Source organism: Chiloscyllium punctatum, chromosome 11 (genome assembly GCF_047496795.1).
Source record: "Chiloscyllium punctatum isolate Juve2018m chromosome 11, sChiPun1.3, whole genome shotgun sequence".
Classification (NCBI taxonomy): Eukaryota; Metazoa; Chordata; class Chondrichthyes; order Orectolobiformes; family Hemiscylliidae; genus Chiloscyllium; species Chiloscyllium punctatum.
Window position 1 is genome coordinate 15,190,074 of NC_092749.1, and position 19,442 is coordinate 15,209,515.

Consider the following 19,442-nt stretch of genomic DNA (forward strand, 5'->3'; position numbering starts at 1 on the left):
GTCGGACCCCATTCCTCCCCCCATTCCTCCCCCCATTCCCACCTTGTGCGAATCTGCAGGTTGACATCGTGACAAATCCTGGTGATTCTGTGGATTCCGAATGGGCTGTGCTGTTGTTTAGACATTTAAGAAAGAAAACAAATAAAAGATGGACCGGTTCAGTGGTTGGAACTGGTGCCTCACAGCATCAGGGCCCTGGGTTCGATTCCCACCACGGGTGACTGTCTGTGTGGAGTTTGCACATTCTCCCTGTGTCTGCGTGGGTTTCCTCCGGGTGCTCCAGTTTCCTCCCACAGTCCAAAGATGTGCAGGTCAGGTGAATTGACCACGCTAGCACGGTTGCTCAGTGGTTAGCACTACTACCTCACAGCACCAGGGTCCCAGGTTCAATTCCAGCCTTGGGTGACTCTCTGTGTGGAGTTTGCACATTCTCCCTGTGTCTGTTTCCTCCGCGTGCTCCGGTTTCCTCCCACAACCCAAAGATGTGCAGGTCAGGTGAATTGGCCATGCAAAATTGCTCATAGTGTTAGGTGCTCCAGTCAGAGGGAAATGGGTCTCAGTGGGGTACTTTCTGGAGGGTCCGTGTGGACTTGTTGGGCCGAAGGGCCTGTTTCCACACTGTAGGGAATCTAATTTAAATTGCCCACAGTGTTAGGTACATTTGTTAGGGGTAAACATAGAGTGGGGATTAGGTCTGGGTGGGTTACTCTTCGGAGAGTCCATGTGGATTTGTTTCCGTACTGTAGGGAATCTAATGTTAAAACAAACTCTCTAAAATATCTGCACTTAACTACCTCAAGTCTGTTGAGCAAACTCTGATTACATCACTGTGGAGTTCCTGCTTGAGATGGTGACTGAGAATTTTAAAGCTGATGGCAATGCAAATGGACAGTAAATGGTCAGAATAAGTGATCTATAGTGGTAGTACTTGGACAGTTCATCCACTTATTAAAACCAAGATACACAGATGTGTTTTATTTCTCTTTTTAAGGTGTATTACAGACAGTACTAAAACTTTTTGGTATATGGTATTCAGTTCTGGTCTCCCTGCTATAGGAAAGATTATGTCAAATTTGAAAGCGTTCAGAAACTATTTTCAAGGATGTTGCCATGGTTGGATGGTTTGAGATACAGGGAGAGGCTGAACAGGCTGGGGCTGTTTTCCCTGAAGGATTAGAGGTTGAGGGCTGACCTTATCGAGGTTTATAAAATCTTGATGGGTATGGAAAGGGTGGATAGTCAAGGTTTTTTCCCCAGGGTGGGGGAGTCCAAAACTAGAGGGTACAAGTTTACGGCGAGAGGGGAAAGATTTAAAAGGGACCCAAGGGGCAGCTTTTTCATGCAGAGGGTGGTGCGTGTATGGAATGAGCTGCCAGAGGAAGTGGTGGTGGCTGGTACGATGACAACATTTAAAAGGCATCTGGATGGGTATATGAATAGGAAGGGTTTTGAGGGATATGGACCAAATGCTGGCAAATGGGACTAGATTGGTTTGGGATATCTGCTTGGCATGGACAAGTTAGACTGAAAGGTCTGTTTCTGTGCAGTACATCTCTGACTCTCTCAAATTTACACAAGATCTCTATACATTGTTGGCCACCATGCCTTCAGTGATCGAGATACTAACCTTTGCGTGCGTCCTACTAAATCTCTCCATCTCTCTTTCCCTCTGTCACTCCTCCATTCAGACTTGCCTTAGAAACTACCTCTTCAACCAGGCATTTGGGCATGTGACTTAACTTGGGAATCACAGTCTAAGGAAACGGTGTGGGCCATTCCAGACTGAGGTGAGAAGTTTGTTCACCCAGAGAATGGTTGGGGCCAAAACATTGAACGTTTTCAAGAAGGACTTCTAGGTCTTAGGGCAGAAGGATATGGGGAGAAAGCAAGATCAGAGTTGGATGATCAGCAATCATCTTATTGAATGTCAGAACAGGCTCGATGGGCCAAATGGCCTATTCCAATTCCTATTTTCTACGTTTTTTTATCTCCTCGTGTGGCTCAGTGTCACTATTTGTTTGATACTAGTCCTCTGAAACACCCCGGGGCAGCTTAATACATGAACGATGCTGCAACACAAGTTGCCGGTGTTAATGGAACAAGTTATGAGAAACCTTTTTAAAGAGAAACAATGGCTCAGCTTCAGATGGAGTATCGCGCCCAATTCTAGGCAATATTGTTCAGGAAGGATATGAATGTTCTAAAAGGAGTGGCAGAAAAGATATACAAGAGCAAGCTAAGTGAATACGTTGGTGACACTAAGATTGTTCTTACAGGAGAATGTTGCAAGGAGATTGTGATAGAGGGGTTAAAAATCATGAGAAATCCAGACAGATTAGACAGAACGAAACTGTTCTCATTGGCACAAGGATCAGCAACCAGATGACATGGGCCTAAGATTAAATGAAAAAGAATCAGACAGCCTGAGGAAACGACTGTTTTTTTCATGAATAGTTGGGTTCTGGAATGCATTGACCGAGAGTGTGTTGGAGATAGATTCAGTAAGGCTTTCAAAAGGGAAATTAGATAAGCACATTGAAGAGGAAGGTATCTGAAGGGCTGTGAGCTCAGGTTGTGGACTGAGACAGGCTGAATGGGCTGTATGGTCTCCTGTGTGGTAGCCATTCTTTGAAGTAAATGATCAGATTTTTCTTGCATTTTGCAATCAAATTCTATCATTGGTGACTCGGAGAAGAGTAAGAGATAGCCAGGATTGAGTCAGCAAGAGGGAGCCTGACTGAGAATACAGTGATGTCACTGTATAAAGATTGTTTCAGTTTGTTAACATCAGGTAGACCTCATTGAGCCTGGCAGTGTGAAGGTGGGTCCACGTCAGTGGAGACTGTGTAAAATACCATGTGGTTCTCAGGGTTCAGACAGGCTGCTGTCCTACGAGAGTAACTACATGTCAATAGTACATCAATGAAACCCAGCTGGCACACCAGTGTTCTATAGGGCAGGAAATCTGCCATCCTTGCTCATTCTGCCCAGAGGAGCTGGGCACCAAATACCGGTCTAGCCAGCAATACACATGGCCCATGAATGAATCTTTCACTTTGAGATGCCCTGCCATTGTAAAGATGCTACATAAATGCTACTGCTTGCTATTTTTCTTGTCTTCTGCTCAGGTTCAGTACCTGCTTTATTTCGACGTTTCTCCTTTGGTACACTCCTGGACCTGGTCACAAACTCTCATCCTTGCAAGCACAAACTCATTCACTCACACTCGCTCAATCATCCAGAACACTCGCTCACTAACTTGCATGTGTACAGTACACACCCCCACCCTCGTTCACTCACCAACACTCGTTCAGACACTCACTCTCACTGACTCCCTGTCACGCACACGCTCAGTCACACTTCAGATTCACCGTCTCCAACTTGAAAAGTAAAACAGTTGCCATTGTTGTACCAGACTGTAGGACTTTTCCCTCAGATGACTCATGGTGGTTGAACCTGAGGGCCAGCATACCCCAGACGAGGGGTGAAGTTAAGAAGGCAAGTACTTCATGATAACCTCAGCCCATGCAGAACTTGAACTCACACTGTTGGTAACACACTGCATCGCAAGCCAACTATCCAGCCAATGTAGCTGACCAACAGCAGTCAGAGTTAGCCCATCTGTACAGCCTGGGTTTAGGGTGGACAGCAGGAGTGTCCTGGGGCAGGTGATAAAGCTGCTGGAAGGTCAGGGTCTGGAGCCAGAATGGGATAGCATAAAATCATAAGATTGCTGCAGTGCAGAAGGAGGCCATTCAGTCTATCATTCCAGTTCCAGCACAGAGCAAAGCAGGGCAGATAACAGTGTGCGGAGGGCAGACCAATGATGTCTGTGATGCTGACGGTTTGTCAGATCCACCATGTCCCGCACTGGCTTCAGCAGCCGTGGATAATTTTAATTCCGGGTTGTTGGATTTCACATTCGGCACACGCTGAATTATTTAGTGAGGTATCACTAGGGGATACACCCTGTTTTTTTTTAACAGCACTTTAGGAGTCAGGGGTCAGTTGGAAGTGACTGCTTCATCCTGGCTTTAATCTGATCGGACTTTGTACGCCTCTGGGTTGAGAGCGAATAAACTCTGCTTTTGCTGTCAGTTAACTTCTAGATATCAAAAAAAGGAGGTGGTGGAGATTAACTCGACACAATTGCTAGAAATTTGAAAAGAAAACATCTATGTGCCAATTTGTCTTGTGACTTGGGGAGTGAAATCTAAAACACAACCAGGCAGCAATGCTCACTGAACTTATATGGTTATTATTAACTGTGGTAGCTTTATTCAAGAGTATTGCTTGTGCACAGTTGACCAGTTAAAACGACTTCCAGTGAGAAAGAAAGGGGGTGGAGTTTGTGTGGAGACAGTTACTATGACTTTGGAAGTCTACATATCAGATTTCACTCCGAGCAGTCACGCTCTCCTGGCTCTCTCTCCTCTCTCTCTCTCTCTCTCTCTCTCTTGTTCTTGTATCCTGAATAGCGAATCGCTCTGATTGGGATGGGTCTTTCCTCTGTGTGTGTTTGTGTCTCTTCGGCTGAACCAGTAGCTGAAGAGGAGTAAAGTGCTCTCACCGAAAGAGAAACGAGGAGCCAACAACTTGCTGCTCTTGATAAAAAAAAAAGGAGAAATCTATTTGATGTGTTTTGTCTCAGTGCTGCACTGAGAGAGGAGAGGGTTAGCCGCAGACGGTGAACCACTCCAGTGACAGGGCGTTTGAATGTGCCTTCTGTTCTTCGCATGGACTGGCAGTAAGATACAAATTCATTGATCATTCAGTGAAGGAAGTCCCAAAGGGGAGACGGAGAGTGACAGGTTATCCTGCTGTGGGATTCTATCTCATACTGTGTGCTGTTTTGTCTTACACAATCCTCCTGGGCACCTGGCTAGGAACCTCCTTTTACCTGTTGTGTGCCTGCTCAGAGAGTAAATTCGACCAGGGTTTTGAAGCAGTCTATACTGTACCCTACTTGAATATGTTGATTCAGGCTGACTCAGCCAGAACCCTCTGTGGATCAGTAAAGTGAGTGTCTGACTGTAGGACGGCTTGTTGTTGGGGTTAGATTGCAGAACCGTCTGGGAGGGTTTTGGAAGCGTAACTTCTTCCCAAGTGAAGCACGCATGTACATCGCTGACAACCGGTCGAAACGATGAAGAAGGATTGCCTCTCAGCGACGCAGAAGAAGAAGAAGAAACCAAGCCACAGCTCCATCCCTCGCACCCTGAGCTTTCTCCATTTGGCCTCCTTCACCAAGCAGAGTAAGCGGCTGTTCCGCAGCGATGGCGAGCTGGCGTCTGTTTGTGCACAGCAAGATCCCGACGACGAGAACTGGACTTACTCGCCGAAACGTGCTAACGGTAAGGGCACTGCGTGAAACCGCACAGCTTGTTTTAACACTGCCTTCAGTTGCCGCTTTCTGTACTGTCACTGTCCCCTGGCAGTTTCCCACTCTCTCCAGAGTCTGAAGGTTTTTGGTTCAAGCTCACTCCAGGTACTTGGGGCACAACATTCAGGCATCTGCCCTCAACCTGGCTCCAGGGGTAAGCGAGGACTGCAGATACTGGAGATCAGAGTAGAGTGTGGTGCTGGAAAAGCACAGCTGGTCAGGCAGCATCCAAGGAGCAGGAGAACTGACTTTTCGAGCATAAATCCTTCCTGATGAAGGGCTTATGCCTGAAACGTCGATTCCCCTTCTCCTCGGATGCTGCCTGACCAGCTGTGCTTTTCCAGCACCACACTCTACTTAGTACTGCAGAAGTGTGTTGCACTGTCAGAGATGCTGTCTTTTGAATGAGACCTTGAGCTGAGAACGCTTCAAATTAGAGCTATGTCCACTTAAGGCAGATAGGGCTTCGGTTTAAGTTCCCATTTGAAAGATGGCAGCTCTAGCAGAGTAGCACTTGCTGAATAAAGTAAAAGTGAATAAAGAAACCGTAGTCCAAGAGGACCATTGGGCTGCTCCCTTGATGGCTGGGGGTGGTTTAACCGGAGGGTCACCATATCTCTGGTGCGGGGAGAGGTTGAGAAGGAGAGTCCGTCATGGTGACCTCAGTTGATGTGGGAGTTGAACTCACACTGTTGGCATCACACTGCATCCCAAACCAGCCAACCCACTGAGCTAACCAATCAGTACTACAATGGGTTACCTGCTCAAGTCTCTGCGATATGCAGACATGCATCAATCCATAATATAAGGTGTAGGTGGGCAGACTGCGCACTGCCAACATCCCCTCGAAATAGTGTGCTAGCACAGCTGCATAGAAATCTTAAAGGGGACTGCGCTCTACACACAACAAACAGGCTGGACACAAAGAAACATTCATGGGAGCGTTAAAGCTCTGAAGTAAGCCTTAAGCACGCAGCTCTCTGACACCAAGACAAGACGGCTACCCACTGAGACATGGCTGATGTGCAAAGGTTCAGATTATAAATGAAGGAAAGCTGTGCTGTTTCGGTCCCTGTAATCCCTGTAATTATTGTAAAGGGCTGTGGAAACTACTGCCAAGTGGAAAGTATGCAACGTTCAGACCATTTCACGCTGCTCTTCTGAGGTTTTGTGTAATTAGATGTCCCATGTTAAGAAGCAGACAGCCTCGTGTTCAAACGAGGCCGAAATATTTGCGTGTTCTTCAGTCAGAAGTGCCAAATGAATGATTACTTTCAGCTCCCTCCTGAGGTGTCCACCATGAGTGATGCCAGTCTTCAACTAATTCGATTCAATCCATGTGATATTCAGAAACAGATGAAGGCCGTGGATAATGCAAAGGCTATGGGCCCTGACAATTTTCTGGTAATAGTAGTGAAGATTGTGCTCTAGAAGTAGCCGCACTCCCCAGTCATGTTTTTCTAGTGAAACTACAATACCAGTATCTACCCAGAAAATTACCTAGGCATACCCTGTCCACAGAAAAGCAGGACAAAGGCAAACCATTCAATTACCACTCCATCAATCTACTCTCGATCATCAGCCAACTGATGGATAATATCATTGTCAGTGTTTTTGAGCAGCACTTAGTCCAGAGTAACCTACTCACTGCTCAATTTGTGACCTTTCAGCATCACATGACTCCTGACCGCATTCAGCCTTGCTCCAAACTTGGCAAAAAGAACTGAATTTCGAAGATGAGGTGAGAGTGACTACCCTTGACATCGAGGTAACGTTTGACTGAGTGTGGCATCAAGGAGGCCCAGCAAAATTGGAGTGAATAGGAATCAAAAACAGAAATTGCTGGCAAAACTTAGCAGGTCTGGCAGCGTCTGTGAGAAGAAAGCACAGACAACGTTTCTAGACTGGTGACTTCATCAGGGAGTTCTGATTAACTAGTTCTGATGAAGATTCATTGGACTCAAAATGTTGGCTCTGGTGTTTGGGTGGGATTGTGGGGAGATGGTGGATGGTAGTGGTGGTGGTATAGAACTTTCCACTGGTTGGAGTCAGCATTGGAGGTTAGCTGTTGTTTACCTGCCAGTTGCTGTTTCCGGTCTATTTCGACTTGTTGTGATGGTTGTATGGTGGAGGCTGTCTAATGGAGATTTTAAAAATTAACTTCGAAGCACAGAAAGCAAAATCTTTCACTTCCAGAAGCCAAAATCGCAGATAAATGTGAAAATAACTTGTTTTTTTGGGGAATCCTCCTGAAAAGAGAGACATTGCTAAAACTTTCATCAGGACAAGTGCAAGAATACCAAATTTCAAATGATCACACCAATTTGCACTGCAGGGAATAGAGCGTTGATTGGGTAGCAAGTGAGCTCTGGTCAAGGTGTTGCCATGGAGAAATCAATGGGCTCTCCAAGCTTCTGGTTAATCAAAACTGGGGTGTGACTTGAACATTTGTTTGCAGTGAGCACATCCCTGTGTATGCTGCTGCTTCAAGCAGGTATAAAGGAGCCACATGATGAGCTCAGTTTTCTTAAATTGGTTGTGTATGTAGTTGTTAGCCCATTCAGGATTGATTTTGTAATTCATGTTGTAATTTTTTGCAAGGCTGGCCTTTATTTTGCTCCGCTACTTGTCCCACAAAGCTGATGTACCATTCTCATCTGCTGATAGTGGTTTGATACAATGGAGTACCTTGCTGGACCTTTAAATAGCAGTCCAAGAGCATTCATGCAGCATTGGAGTCTTGTGGATCCAGGTAAAAGACAACAGGTTTCCACCTCTCAATGACTTCAGTTAACCACGTGGGTCTCTGATACCACCTGAAAGCCTCATGATCACTTTACTGATGCCACAGTCTTTAAACTAAATTCTGCCTCTCGTACCACCCTGATGGAATGTGATTGCGTGATCACCAGATATTACAGTCGCAGTAACACTCAAAATCACTTGAAGGAGCTAGATTTTTTCTGGTGGATCACTTGAGTTGTAACAGTAGAACTGTCCATGCTCCTTCCGGCCTTCTGGCTACAGGGTCAGCCCATCTCTCTGTCTACACGTGACTGCCTGGTGGTTCGATTCCACTTTGTTTTCACACGAATCGCTTGCTGCTTGTTCACTCCCTTCACCATCACTGTCTACAGTTCAGTGCTTACCCCTCCCCTGGTCAGTGTTAAATGGATGGTTTACAAAATTGCTGGGCTGAAGAAAGTAATCCATTGCGAGAAATTTCAATCTAACTTGGTCCCATTAAAACGGAGATTTCATTATTTGCCAAAGTTACTCCATGAACTCAGTCTTCTAGTGATCTTCAAGTCCACTGCACAATGTGCATTTAGTTACCAGTCCTTGGCTGAGTCACGGGTTCATCAGTCCCTTATTGCCTTGTGCTCCTGTGCTCTCAGGCTCAGTGTGTTGCCAAAGGCCAAGAACTGAATAGCTCGGTCTATCAACACAGAATCATCCAAGGTCAGAAGATGTCATCCACTCGGTGGTCTTGACTGAGTTGTCTTTGGCTGGTGTGAACATGCAAATTAGGAGGAGGAGGAGGAGGAGTGGGCCATTTGGCCCCTCAAGCCTGTTCCCCATTTCATAATACCTTGGCCTCCAATTTCCTGCTTATCCCTGTCCGCCTTGTCAGTAAAGAATCTAACTCGACCTGAAACATTTTCAATGATTGTGCCGCCCTCCACCCCTCTCTGGGGAAGGGAGTTCCACAGACTTACAATCCTCTGGAGAAAAAAAATCTCCTCAGCTCCTACTTATTAGGGGGGACACCTTATTGTGTCCCCGAGTTCTAGTTATTTTTAAGGTAAAAACAATGACTGCAGATGCTGAAAACCAAATACTGGATTAGTGGTGCTGGAAGAGCACAGCAGTTCAGGCAGCATCCAACGAGCAGCAAAATCGACGTTTTGGGCAAAAGACCTTCATCAGGAAGGGCTTTTGCCCGAAACGTCGATTTTGCTGCTCGTTGGATGCTGCCTGAACTGCTGTGCTCTTCCAGCACCACTAATCCAGTATCTAGTTATTTTTAGTCAACCTATAAGTTCACATGTCTGGGGCAGGTAGGACTTGAACCAGGATCTTCTGCCCTAGCAGTAGGGGCATGATCACAGTTTAGATGACAGATTTAACAGTTGACTTGAAATTCCACCAGCTACCTTTCACGGGATTTGAATGTCTGTCCCCAGAGCATTAATCTGGCCCTCTGGATTTTAGATTTAGATTTTCTTTTCACGTACTCAAGTACAGGTGTACAATGAAAAGTATATAACATTGCCCCACACAGCACAATCCTAGGTATGAAGGTACTCGGTACAAACAACTTAGGTACAAAGTAGTAAGAGAAACCAAGTAAAACGTTAGGCATTACCTTAATAGAATAAGTAGAAAAATAAATAAGATATTAGTTTAACATCCTCCTTAATTTAAACTAGTAAAATAAAGGAATTAAGTTAAAGGTTCAGCAGAACTGGATGTGTCTTCTGCTTATCCCATTCTCAGGAGATCTCAGCTGCCTGTTCTCAATGCCGCTGCTGCAGATACTCTGGGAGGTTGGGGGGAGATCCCTGACAGCTCGCTCTGGCTGCATTGGGTTGTGATGCCATCGCTGCTGCTCCTGCTGAAGTGGCAATATCCCTGATCTCCTGCTGCTGCCTCCGGAACATGACTGGGCAGGAGACCCACTCACACACCGAGCCACCGCCACAAGACACCAGGAGACTGGGCTGAGAGACACCACCACCACCAGACACTGAGAGATCGGGCCAAGATTCTGAGAGACCAGGCTGAGACACCTCTATGGGCCATCGAGGCTGGGAGTAAAGAAAAAAAAAACACCGAGAGACAAAACAAAGAGGGGGATAAAAAAAAAGAACCAAACAGAGTGGATGAGCTCTGGCTAAAGCGTCCTACTCCACCTCCATCTTGACTTTCCTTTATTCCACCATCCCTGCATGTCCCCCATTTCTAATGTCTGCCATGTGGGAAAATGATCATTGTGACTCTCACTGGTCGTTCTCCCTCTGTCCACGTTTCTCCCTTTGCCCTCCACACCCATCCTGTCCTCTCCTTCCATTCTCTCATGCTTCCCTGCCTCTCCACGTCCTGCCCCTCTGCTCAGCCACACTCCTCTCAGTCATCCTGTCACCATAACAACCAGGATCATTTCTATTTGTCATCTGTTTGAGGTGTATTTCTGTGGATCTGAAAAGCTCAGACAAAATGCAGATAGTTCCCACGAACAGTCTCTGGAGAGGACTTACTGTAAGCCAGTGGGGAAACCATTACATAAGCTCCAGACAGAATGACCCAAGCAGAAGGTAATCTCCTGTGGCCACCATAAGTCTTATTCTGAGGGGTCATGACACTTGGGAGTACAACATCAAATTATATTTATATAATTCCTTTCACATAATGCCATTTGCCTGTTGAACCACATGAGACATTGGGGTATGCAACCAAAGCTTGGTCAGAGGTAGGTTTGAAGGGGCATCTTAAAGGAGGAAAGCAAGGTAAAGAGATGAAGTGGTGTCGGTTTGGAATTCCTGAGCTTGGGACCAATGTAACAGAATGCCCAGCTCCTGATGGTGGGAGTATTAAAACTGCTGATGCTCAAGAGAAACACTGATACCTCAGAGGGTCTTGGGACTGGTGGAGATTACTGAGTTAGGGAGGAGTGAGGTCATGGAGGAGCATGATAACGGGGGTGAGACACAATCATACAGCATGGAAACAGACCCTTCGGTCCAAATTGTCCGCACCATCCAGACATCCCAATCTGACCTAGTCCCATTTGTCAGCATTTGATCCATATCCCTCTGAATCCTTCCGATCTAGATGCCTTTTAACTGTTGTAATTGTACCTGCATATACCACTTCCTCTGGCAGCTCATTCCATACATGCACCACTCTCTGCGTGAAAACATTACCCAGCAGAAGTGGGAGTAAGTGGCTTTAGTCAGTACTCAACAAAGAGTTGTTGCCTTTTAGTTTGTCTAAAGTCTATCATTCTTTCTTCGCTGAAACATAGAACACCTCTGATCAAGTCTACTAATGTCAAGCTAACACCAGCTGAATCCCCAGCACAAGTGCTCTGGCTAGCCTCCCTTATCTACACTTTTCAAATGGCCATTTGACCACGTTTTTGTCTGTACCACTGAGGAAACCTCACATTTGAGTCTAATTTTAATCCTGTCCCCATCCTGTGACTGCTCACATACCTGTCGGAGGAATGTCACAAGGTATCTGTTAGGAGAATGTGATATTCCCTTCCCCCAGAATCCTGAAGCCGAGGGCATATTAATCTCCCAACATTTGGCCTGGCAGAGGTCAGCTAACTGTAGTTATTTTAATTGAGGTGTTTGGATATATTATGGTGCACCTCCAGTGGAGGTGGGATTTGAAAGTGGGTCTTCTGGATCCAGAGGTAGGGACACTACCATTGTGTTGGAGGAGCCCAGCAAACTAAGTGTGTGCTGGAGTTGAATCTGCCATCACTTGGGCGGACATTGTTAATGGCATGTTAATTAAGGTATAGAGGCAAGGGGCATTGTTTAATTAATTAATTATCTGAAGCCATGTATAAAATGAGAATTACGCCCTCTTGTGGCACAGTGATAGTGTCCCTACCCCTGAACTGAGAGGCCTCAGTTCACGTCCCACCTCCTTCAGAGATGTGTAATAAAATCTCTGAACAGGTTGATTAGGAAAATAGGTTAAGTTTTTTAAATTAGAGAGTGAATTGGGCTAGAAGGTCAGAATTTGTCTGGGGACATGCAAGGAGTTTAGAATTTTTGACAGAATTAGGAGTTTGGGGGACTGGTTTGGGAGACAGAAGAGGGAAGGTGGTGGTTAGGTATAAACTGATGAACATACAGGTAATGCTGACTGTTCCACTGTTTGAACTCAGCTGATCTTTAGGAATAAATCTAGTTCACTTGTGTAATTTCGCGTGTTATATTTATGTTATTGGGATGGTAATGTAGAGGCCTGCAAGTCATGTGATCAGATCCCACTACAAAACTTCGAATTCAGTTTAAACAATCTGTCAGTCAGGATGTCAGTTTGTCATAGAGACCCAAGTGGTCCTTTGGAGAAGGAAACTGGCTGTCTTTTACCAAGTCAAGACCCACACGTGACTCCAGTGCCATACCAATGCAGTTACTCCTCAACAGCTGTCAGAAGACCCAGCACGTTACTGTATTGTATCAACTCGCTATTAACATATGAAGAAGATGGTACCTTACCTTTGTAGGACACGGAAACATAGAAGATACAAAGAGGCCATTTGGCCCTTTTATTATGATGATGGCTGATTATCCAACTCAATAGCCTAATTCTGCTTTTTTCCCATAACCTTTGAACCCATTTGCCCCAAAGTGCTATATCTAGCCACCTCTTGAATACATTCAATGTTTTGGCATCAATTACTTCCTGTGGTATTGAATTCCACAGGCTCACCCCTCTTTTGATGAAGAAATGTCTCCTCGTCTCCATCCTAAGTGGTTCACTCTGAACCCTCAGACTGTGACCCACTGGTTTTGGACAGACCCCCATCAGGAATATCCTCCCTGCATCCAGCCTGTTCTAGTCCTGTTAGAATTTTAAGTCTCTATGAGATTCCCACCCTCACTCATCTGAATCCAGCAAAGACGATCCTAACCTAGTCAATCCCTCTTCATACGTCTGTCCCAGCATCCCCGGAGTCAGCCTGGTAAACCTTTGCTGCACTCCCTCAGGAGCAAGAGCATCCTTCCTCAGAAAAATAAGGCAGTATAATGGTGACCCAAACATTCACAAAATGATGAGCAAAATAAATCCTGGGTGTGCTGGTAGCTGCACTAACAATCCATTTAAGATAATCAATCGATCTTGTAACATGGCTCATCTGTGCTTATCAAGAGCAGCGTTGTACATAGGAATCTGTGCTCTGCAAACAGGTGGAATATAATCAAACTGAATTACCTGAGAGCTTGGGGAGCCTATATTTCAGGGATCTGATTAGATATTTTAATTAACGTGTTGACACACCTGTGGGACAGGTGGGACCCGAACCTAGGCCCTGGGGCTCTGCCACAGAAAGTTGTTGAGGCCAAAACATTGAATGCTTTCAAGGCGGAGTTAGATGTAGTCCTTAAGACTAAAGGCATCAAAACACGTGGGGAAAAGCAAGAACGAGGGACTGAGTTGGGTGATCAGCCATAATCATATTGAATAACAGAACAGAATGGAAGGGCTGAATGGCCAACTCTTGTTCCTGGTTTTCTATGTCTCCCTGTTTACATTTTCCATGTCAAGACCTCAGCCGATCAGAATTGACTTGCTAACCAGTCAGCACATTTTTCCCTGTAATGTAAATTGTGATGGTTTGTAATTTGGCATTCTTGCATTAGTCCTGATGAGATAAAAAGCTTTAGCAACATCTTTTTCCAGCAAGATTCACAAGGACCATTTAATTTCATATTTATCTCCTATTTTGGCATGATCTGGAAACTTGAGAGGCTTTGCATTTTATACTTTAAAGTTAATTTTTTTGTTACCTCCATTGGACAGCCTCCACTATAGAACCTTCACTGCAAGGTTAGAATAGACAAGAGACAGCAATTGGAAGGTGAACTACAGTTGAGTTGCACTGCTGCTGGTGGCTTTCCCCACCGATGGCACCATCCAAACTGTTCACCTTGTGTTCTGTATGTTACACGCACTTCCTTCTAAATCAAAGCTGCAATTCAGGAAAGGGAAGCATCCACAATGGGCTGTTCCACCACAACTGGCAGCACAGTCGTGCCCCCAGACACAGCAGTGTAACCGTTGGGCATCGTCCTGAGAAACAAAGAGAGTACGCACTTGTCTGACTCCACGGTTTGCTCAGCAGCTGCTCGGACAGGTGGTCATTGTGCTCTGAGCATGACCAAACCTGTTGATTAAAAATAATTTAATGTAAAAGAAATGAGAGATTGATTGCATTTCACCTTGAAGTGGCTGCCAATTGAGACTTTGATTTAAATGTGAAGTTCCCACTGAGACCTTAGTTAAAGTGTCCCTTTGAGAGGCTCTCATCCTTTTAATTTGGTTCAATTTGTTTGTTTTGAAATCGCATCGAGAGACTGATTACAGTGCACCTAGAATTGGCTGCCAGGTGCGAGCATGATTTGATTTGGTTTAGTTGATTCAATTTAGTTTGATTTGGTTTATTCAAAATAATATAAAGAGAGGCTGCTGAGACATGGGGAAAGAATGCAGGCATTTGCAATGCTGCGTTCTGTAAATAAAGTTATTGTCAAGAATTGGTGACCAGAATCACACTTCATTCATCTGGCTTGGGATCTGTTGCTTGGGGAAGTGTGATGTATGCACTTTGGTAGGAAGAATAGAGCTGCAGACATTTTTTTTAAATGGGGAAAGGCTTGGGAAATCTGAAGCACAAAGGGATTTCGGAGTCCTAGGTCAGGATTCTTTTAGGGTAAGCATGGAGGTTCAGTTAGGAAGGAAAATGCAAAGTTACCATTCATTTCAAGAGTACATCCCTGTATTGCCGAGGCTGTATAAGGTTCTGGTTAGATCCCATTTGGAATATTGTGAGCAGTTTTGGGCCCCGTATCCAAGAAAGGATATGCTGTCACTCGAAGGTGTCTGGAGGAGGTTTACAAGAATGATCCCAGGGATGAAGGGCTTGTCATATGAGGAGTGGTTGGGGACTGTGGGCCTGTACTCGATGCAATTTAGAAGGTTGAGGAGGGATCTCATTGAAATTTGCTGAACACTAAGAGGCTTGGTTGGAGTGGACGTGATGAAGATGCTTCCACAGGAGAGATTAGAACCCAAGGGCACAGCCTCAAGGAGGGATGATCCTTCAGAACTGAAGTGAGGAGGAATTTCTTCAGCTTGAGGGTGGTGAATCTGTGGAACACATTGCCACAGCGGGCTGTGGAGGCCAAGTCATTGATTGTTTTTAAGACAGAGATGGATCCTTGATTAGTAAGGGGAGAAAGCAGGAGAATGGGGCTGAGAAGCAGGACAGCCTTGATTGAATGGCAGAGCAGACTCAGTGGGCCGAATGGCCTAATTTGGCTGCCGTATCTTCTCATCTTACGGTCTATGGTCTGACAGGTGGCTCAGCACTCTATTTGCCTTCAACTGTTTTGCAGAAACTGCTTAAGGAAGGTAATTGGTCTTGGTGACGCTGCCCATTGAAACAAAGGAGTCCATGAACATCTCAGTAGAGTGTTGCTCCATTTTGTGGCTGTTTTATAAGTGTGTATTTTTAGTAACCCATTGGCAGTCTGTCTGGATCCAGAGACAGTGCCCTGCCTCCAAAAACCTCAATTGAAAGTTGCTAAAAGTAGATATAAATTGCAATAAATTATCCACTTCATACACTCACTGATTTAGACTTCTCTACCAAGCCACATTCATGATATATTTAAGAATTGACATTCACTTTCCAAAAGGCATTTAACCAATTATTAGAAGTGAAAGAGTGTCTTGAGCCTGTTTAAACACTGAATGCCAGAGATCTGTGTAAACTCCTCTAAAGAACATATTGACGCGATACTGGGGATGAAACTTGTTCTGTTGAAAATTCTAGCGTTTTGAAATGTGGAAAAGTTTTGTGCACTGTATCTAATAGTTTAGAAATACAAAGACTTGTTATGTTGTCCAGTTTGTGCAGAAAAAGATCCCACAATTAATAAAGAAATTAATAAAAGTTCTGGTGGAGTTCATTAAGGGAATGATTTTCAGGTCAGTGTTGATTCAGGGCTCTGGATACTGGGAAAATTTCACACTCCAACTCAGATGATGTATTGGGATCTTTAACATGCACCAGGCATCCTGGCCCAGATCCAAAAACTTGAGTATTGTGTGTAATTTTGGTCTTCAAATCTGAGGAGGGACATTCTTGCTATTGAGGGAGTCCAGCGAAGGTTCACCAGACTGATTCCTGGGATGGCAGGACTAACGTATGGATCTACTGGGCTTGTAGTTGCTGGAATTTAGAAAAATGAGGGGAGATCTTATGGAAACAAATAAAATCCTGATGGGAATGGACTGACTCGATACGAGAAGTATGTTCCCAATGTTTGGGAAGTCCAGAACTAGGGGTCACGGTGTAAGAATCAGGGTTAAGCCATTCAGGACTGAGATGAGGAAGAATTTCTTCATTCAGAGAATTGTGAACCTGTGGAATTTTCTCCCACAGGAAGCTGTTGGGGCCAGTTCATTAGATACATTCAAGAGGGAGCTGGACATGGCCCTTGCAGGTAAAGGGATCAAGGGGTTATGGAGGGAAAGCAGGAATGGAATACTGGGATTGCGTAATCAGCCATGATCACATTGAATGGTGGTGCAGGATCGAAGGGCCGAATGGCCTGCTACTGCGCCTATATTCTATGTTTCTATCAGACAGCACACCCTCTGTGCTTCAATGAAAGGTTGACCTATATTATTGTAGCAAAATGAGTTAGAACTGGAATGCAAATCTCCTGACTCTGAGGCAACAGTACTGTCAACAACATCAGAATAATTCTGGTTGTGGACAGTTCAAAAATACATTGAGGTTTTGAAAACATCAGTCTCAGTGGTGATTTGCTGCTGAGTTGTGGTATTTGGGAGAGTAACTCCATTTTAACTTTAATAGAGATATATTTATAGAGAATGGTCTGGAATTAATGTAGTAGTTTGCAATGTCAGACGGCTGCCCACACCCAGGCAACTGCCTCAAAGGACAATGTGTTAGAGCTGCAAAGAAATACTGGAAGGGAAAGTGGAGTCAACTGCAGAGAGGATCGGGTCATGATCAAAGAGGAAGGCTGCGAAAGGGCTGGGGGAGGTAGTAAGGCAGAGGGAGTGCCAGAGAGCTGGAACATTGCGACTGCACCATTGGCCATTAAGCTGGAGCAGTGCCAGAGGAAGGAGAGGACGTGTGGGGTGAATGATAACTAACAGCTCAAAAGCCTGTTTCACTGAGCAGCTGCGAAGGTGCCACTGGAAACCGAATCTCCGAGACCCATCAGAGTTTGACCTGGTTTTGTCACTGTGAGGCTGGGCTCCCAGTTTGCAGCAAGTGTAAGCTTGAAAGTCCATATTATAAATGGTAGTGGGTTCCTGGACCCTTACCTGGCTCCCAGATAGAGTACACTGTATCCTGGATTCAGTGAGGTACTCTTCTCAGTGAGCATCCTTAGAGCAAAACCCCCACCCCCTGTCTTTGGGCAGGTCCCATCCTCAAACCCATTTTGCTCTTTTTAATGATGCCAGCGGACTATATGTAACAGGCCAGCAGTTAAATGGAAGGCAAGAGTGGGGGGTGGATTCTCAAACTTCCTACCTTACATTCTGGCCCGTGGGAGGGTTCCAAGCCATTGTCAATGACACTGTGGAACAGAGTCTGTTTGCATGGTTTCCACAGAGCCTAGCCCTCTACCCCTCCACCCCTCCAACCCTACAACCCACCTAGGCCAATATAAATCATGGACATACTCTAATGATTTTAAAATAGTTAACTAACCTGGAGGTAGTATTTTAAGCCGAGAGTGTCATAGAACCAGACCTCTTCAGCCTGCTTCAACTATTCACTGAAATCATGGCTCTCTGTTGTGGCCATACCTTGAGAGATAGGAGCAAAGGTAGGCCATTCAGCCCATCGAGTGCTCCACCATTCAATGAGATCGTGGCTGATTTTATAGCCCTCAACTCCACTTTCCCACCTTTCCCCTTCCCGATTTAAAAAATCTGTCTGTCTCAACCTTGAATAAACATATTGACCCAGCCTCATCAGCCCTCTACAGCAAAGAATTCTGCAGGTTTACCGCCATCAGGGAAGAAATTCCTCCTCGTTTCTGTTTTAAATGTACAACCCTTATTCACTTTCGTAACCCCGACAGAAGTTTAACTAACTTTGCCTTGATTCGGTCCTGGAAAAAACAATAAATGATGAAGCCGTTTCAGGAGGCTGAATTGCCGACTCCTGTTCTTGCATCTTATGTATAGCCCAATCCACAACTAGTTACATACTTCCAGCTTTCTCTGTCAAAGATTGTATGGAGAAATTGTGTTAACCTCAATGATGGGTTGAGATGGAGTTTCTTAAAATCTGTTTGCAAGCAATTAAGGTACAGATTGCACTTGTAAGACACAATTGTTGAGACTACGTTGCAGCATTGGGAGGCCTCCGGGTAGGAGCATAATGTGGATTGAAAATATCCAGCATCAAGGTCCAAGTCATTGAAGAGTTTCTACTGAAGATGCCTTTGCTGATTAAAGGTTGATCAATTTTTGTTGGGTCAGGGTAATGAGGGGTTAATAATCAAAGGTGGACAAACAGTTGAAGTACAAATCCCTCAAGACCTGATTGTATGACTCTGGTTTGGATTTGAAGGGCTGAATGGTCAGCTCCTGCTCTTGGGTATAGCCAGTGATCTTGGAAAAGATTTTCTCTGCACTACAAGTTGTTGGTTTACCCTTCTTCCCCTCAATATTCCTCTATTGTAGTTCACATCGTCTCCTTACCAAGTTCTATAGATTCATTTCTCTCACCCATTTGTTTTTCTTCTGCGATCTGAAAATTGAGATTTTCTCAAAATCCCTCTGAGCCTTGGGCTATTTCTGCTTCAGTAACTACTTGCAAAACCATTCCCAACTTCAGTTTCTCAGAATGGGCTTCCTGTTCCTTTGATTCTGGTCTCCACATTCCCCTCATCACCAACCATTCTATTCAGAGCCATCTAGGTCCTGCTCTCTGGAATTCCTACTTCTAACTACTTGGGCCTCTTTTCAAAGCTCACTACCTTGACAGTTTCTCCAAATACTCTTTCCGCTAGCTCCCCTGTGTCTGTTTTTTCCTAATTGCAAACTTTTATTCCCAATTTCCCTGGTCCATTGAGTTTACTGTGGATCTCAATAATCCAAGACTCTGTGAGGGCAACTTTCTTTTGGGGGTAAATGTGAAGTAAAATGCAAGACGCTGTCCTTTTGTGCCTTGCAGAGTTCAAAGGTCTTGGGTTCAATCCTTGATCTCCGAGTTAAGACTCTTTGACGATGGACCTGTAGTTGGTAAGGCAAG

The 19,442-nt window shown here is 44.9% G+C and overlaps 1 protein-coding gene across 5 annotated transcripts in view; it reads left to right on the top strand.

Annotated features, from left to right (window-relative positions):
- The window catches only part of LOC140482751 (NHS-like protein 1), a 265,348-nt gene that overhangs the window by 144,633 nt on the left and 101,273 nt on the right, over window positions 1-19,442 (top strand). The window contains exon 1 of one of the 5 annotated variants that reach the window (XM_072580337.1): window positions 4,461-5,354. The exons of 3 other annotated variants lie outside the window; for them this stretch is intronic. In XM_072580337.1, coding sequence (XP_072436438.1) covers window positions 5,147-5,354 — 208 coding nt within the window. In that variant the 5' untranslated portion in view covers window positions 4,461-5,146. Of the gene's footprint in view, window positions 1-4,460; window positions 5,355-19,442 lie in introns of those variants that run through there. One more of the 5 variants, XM_072580339.1, reaches the window with a different exon arrangement.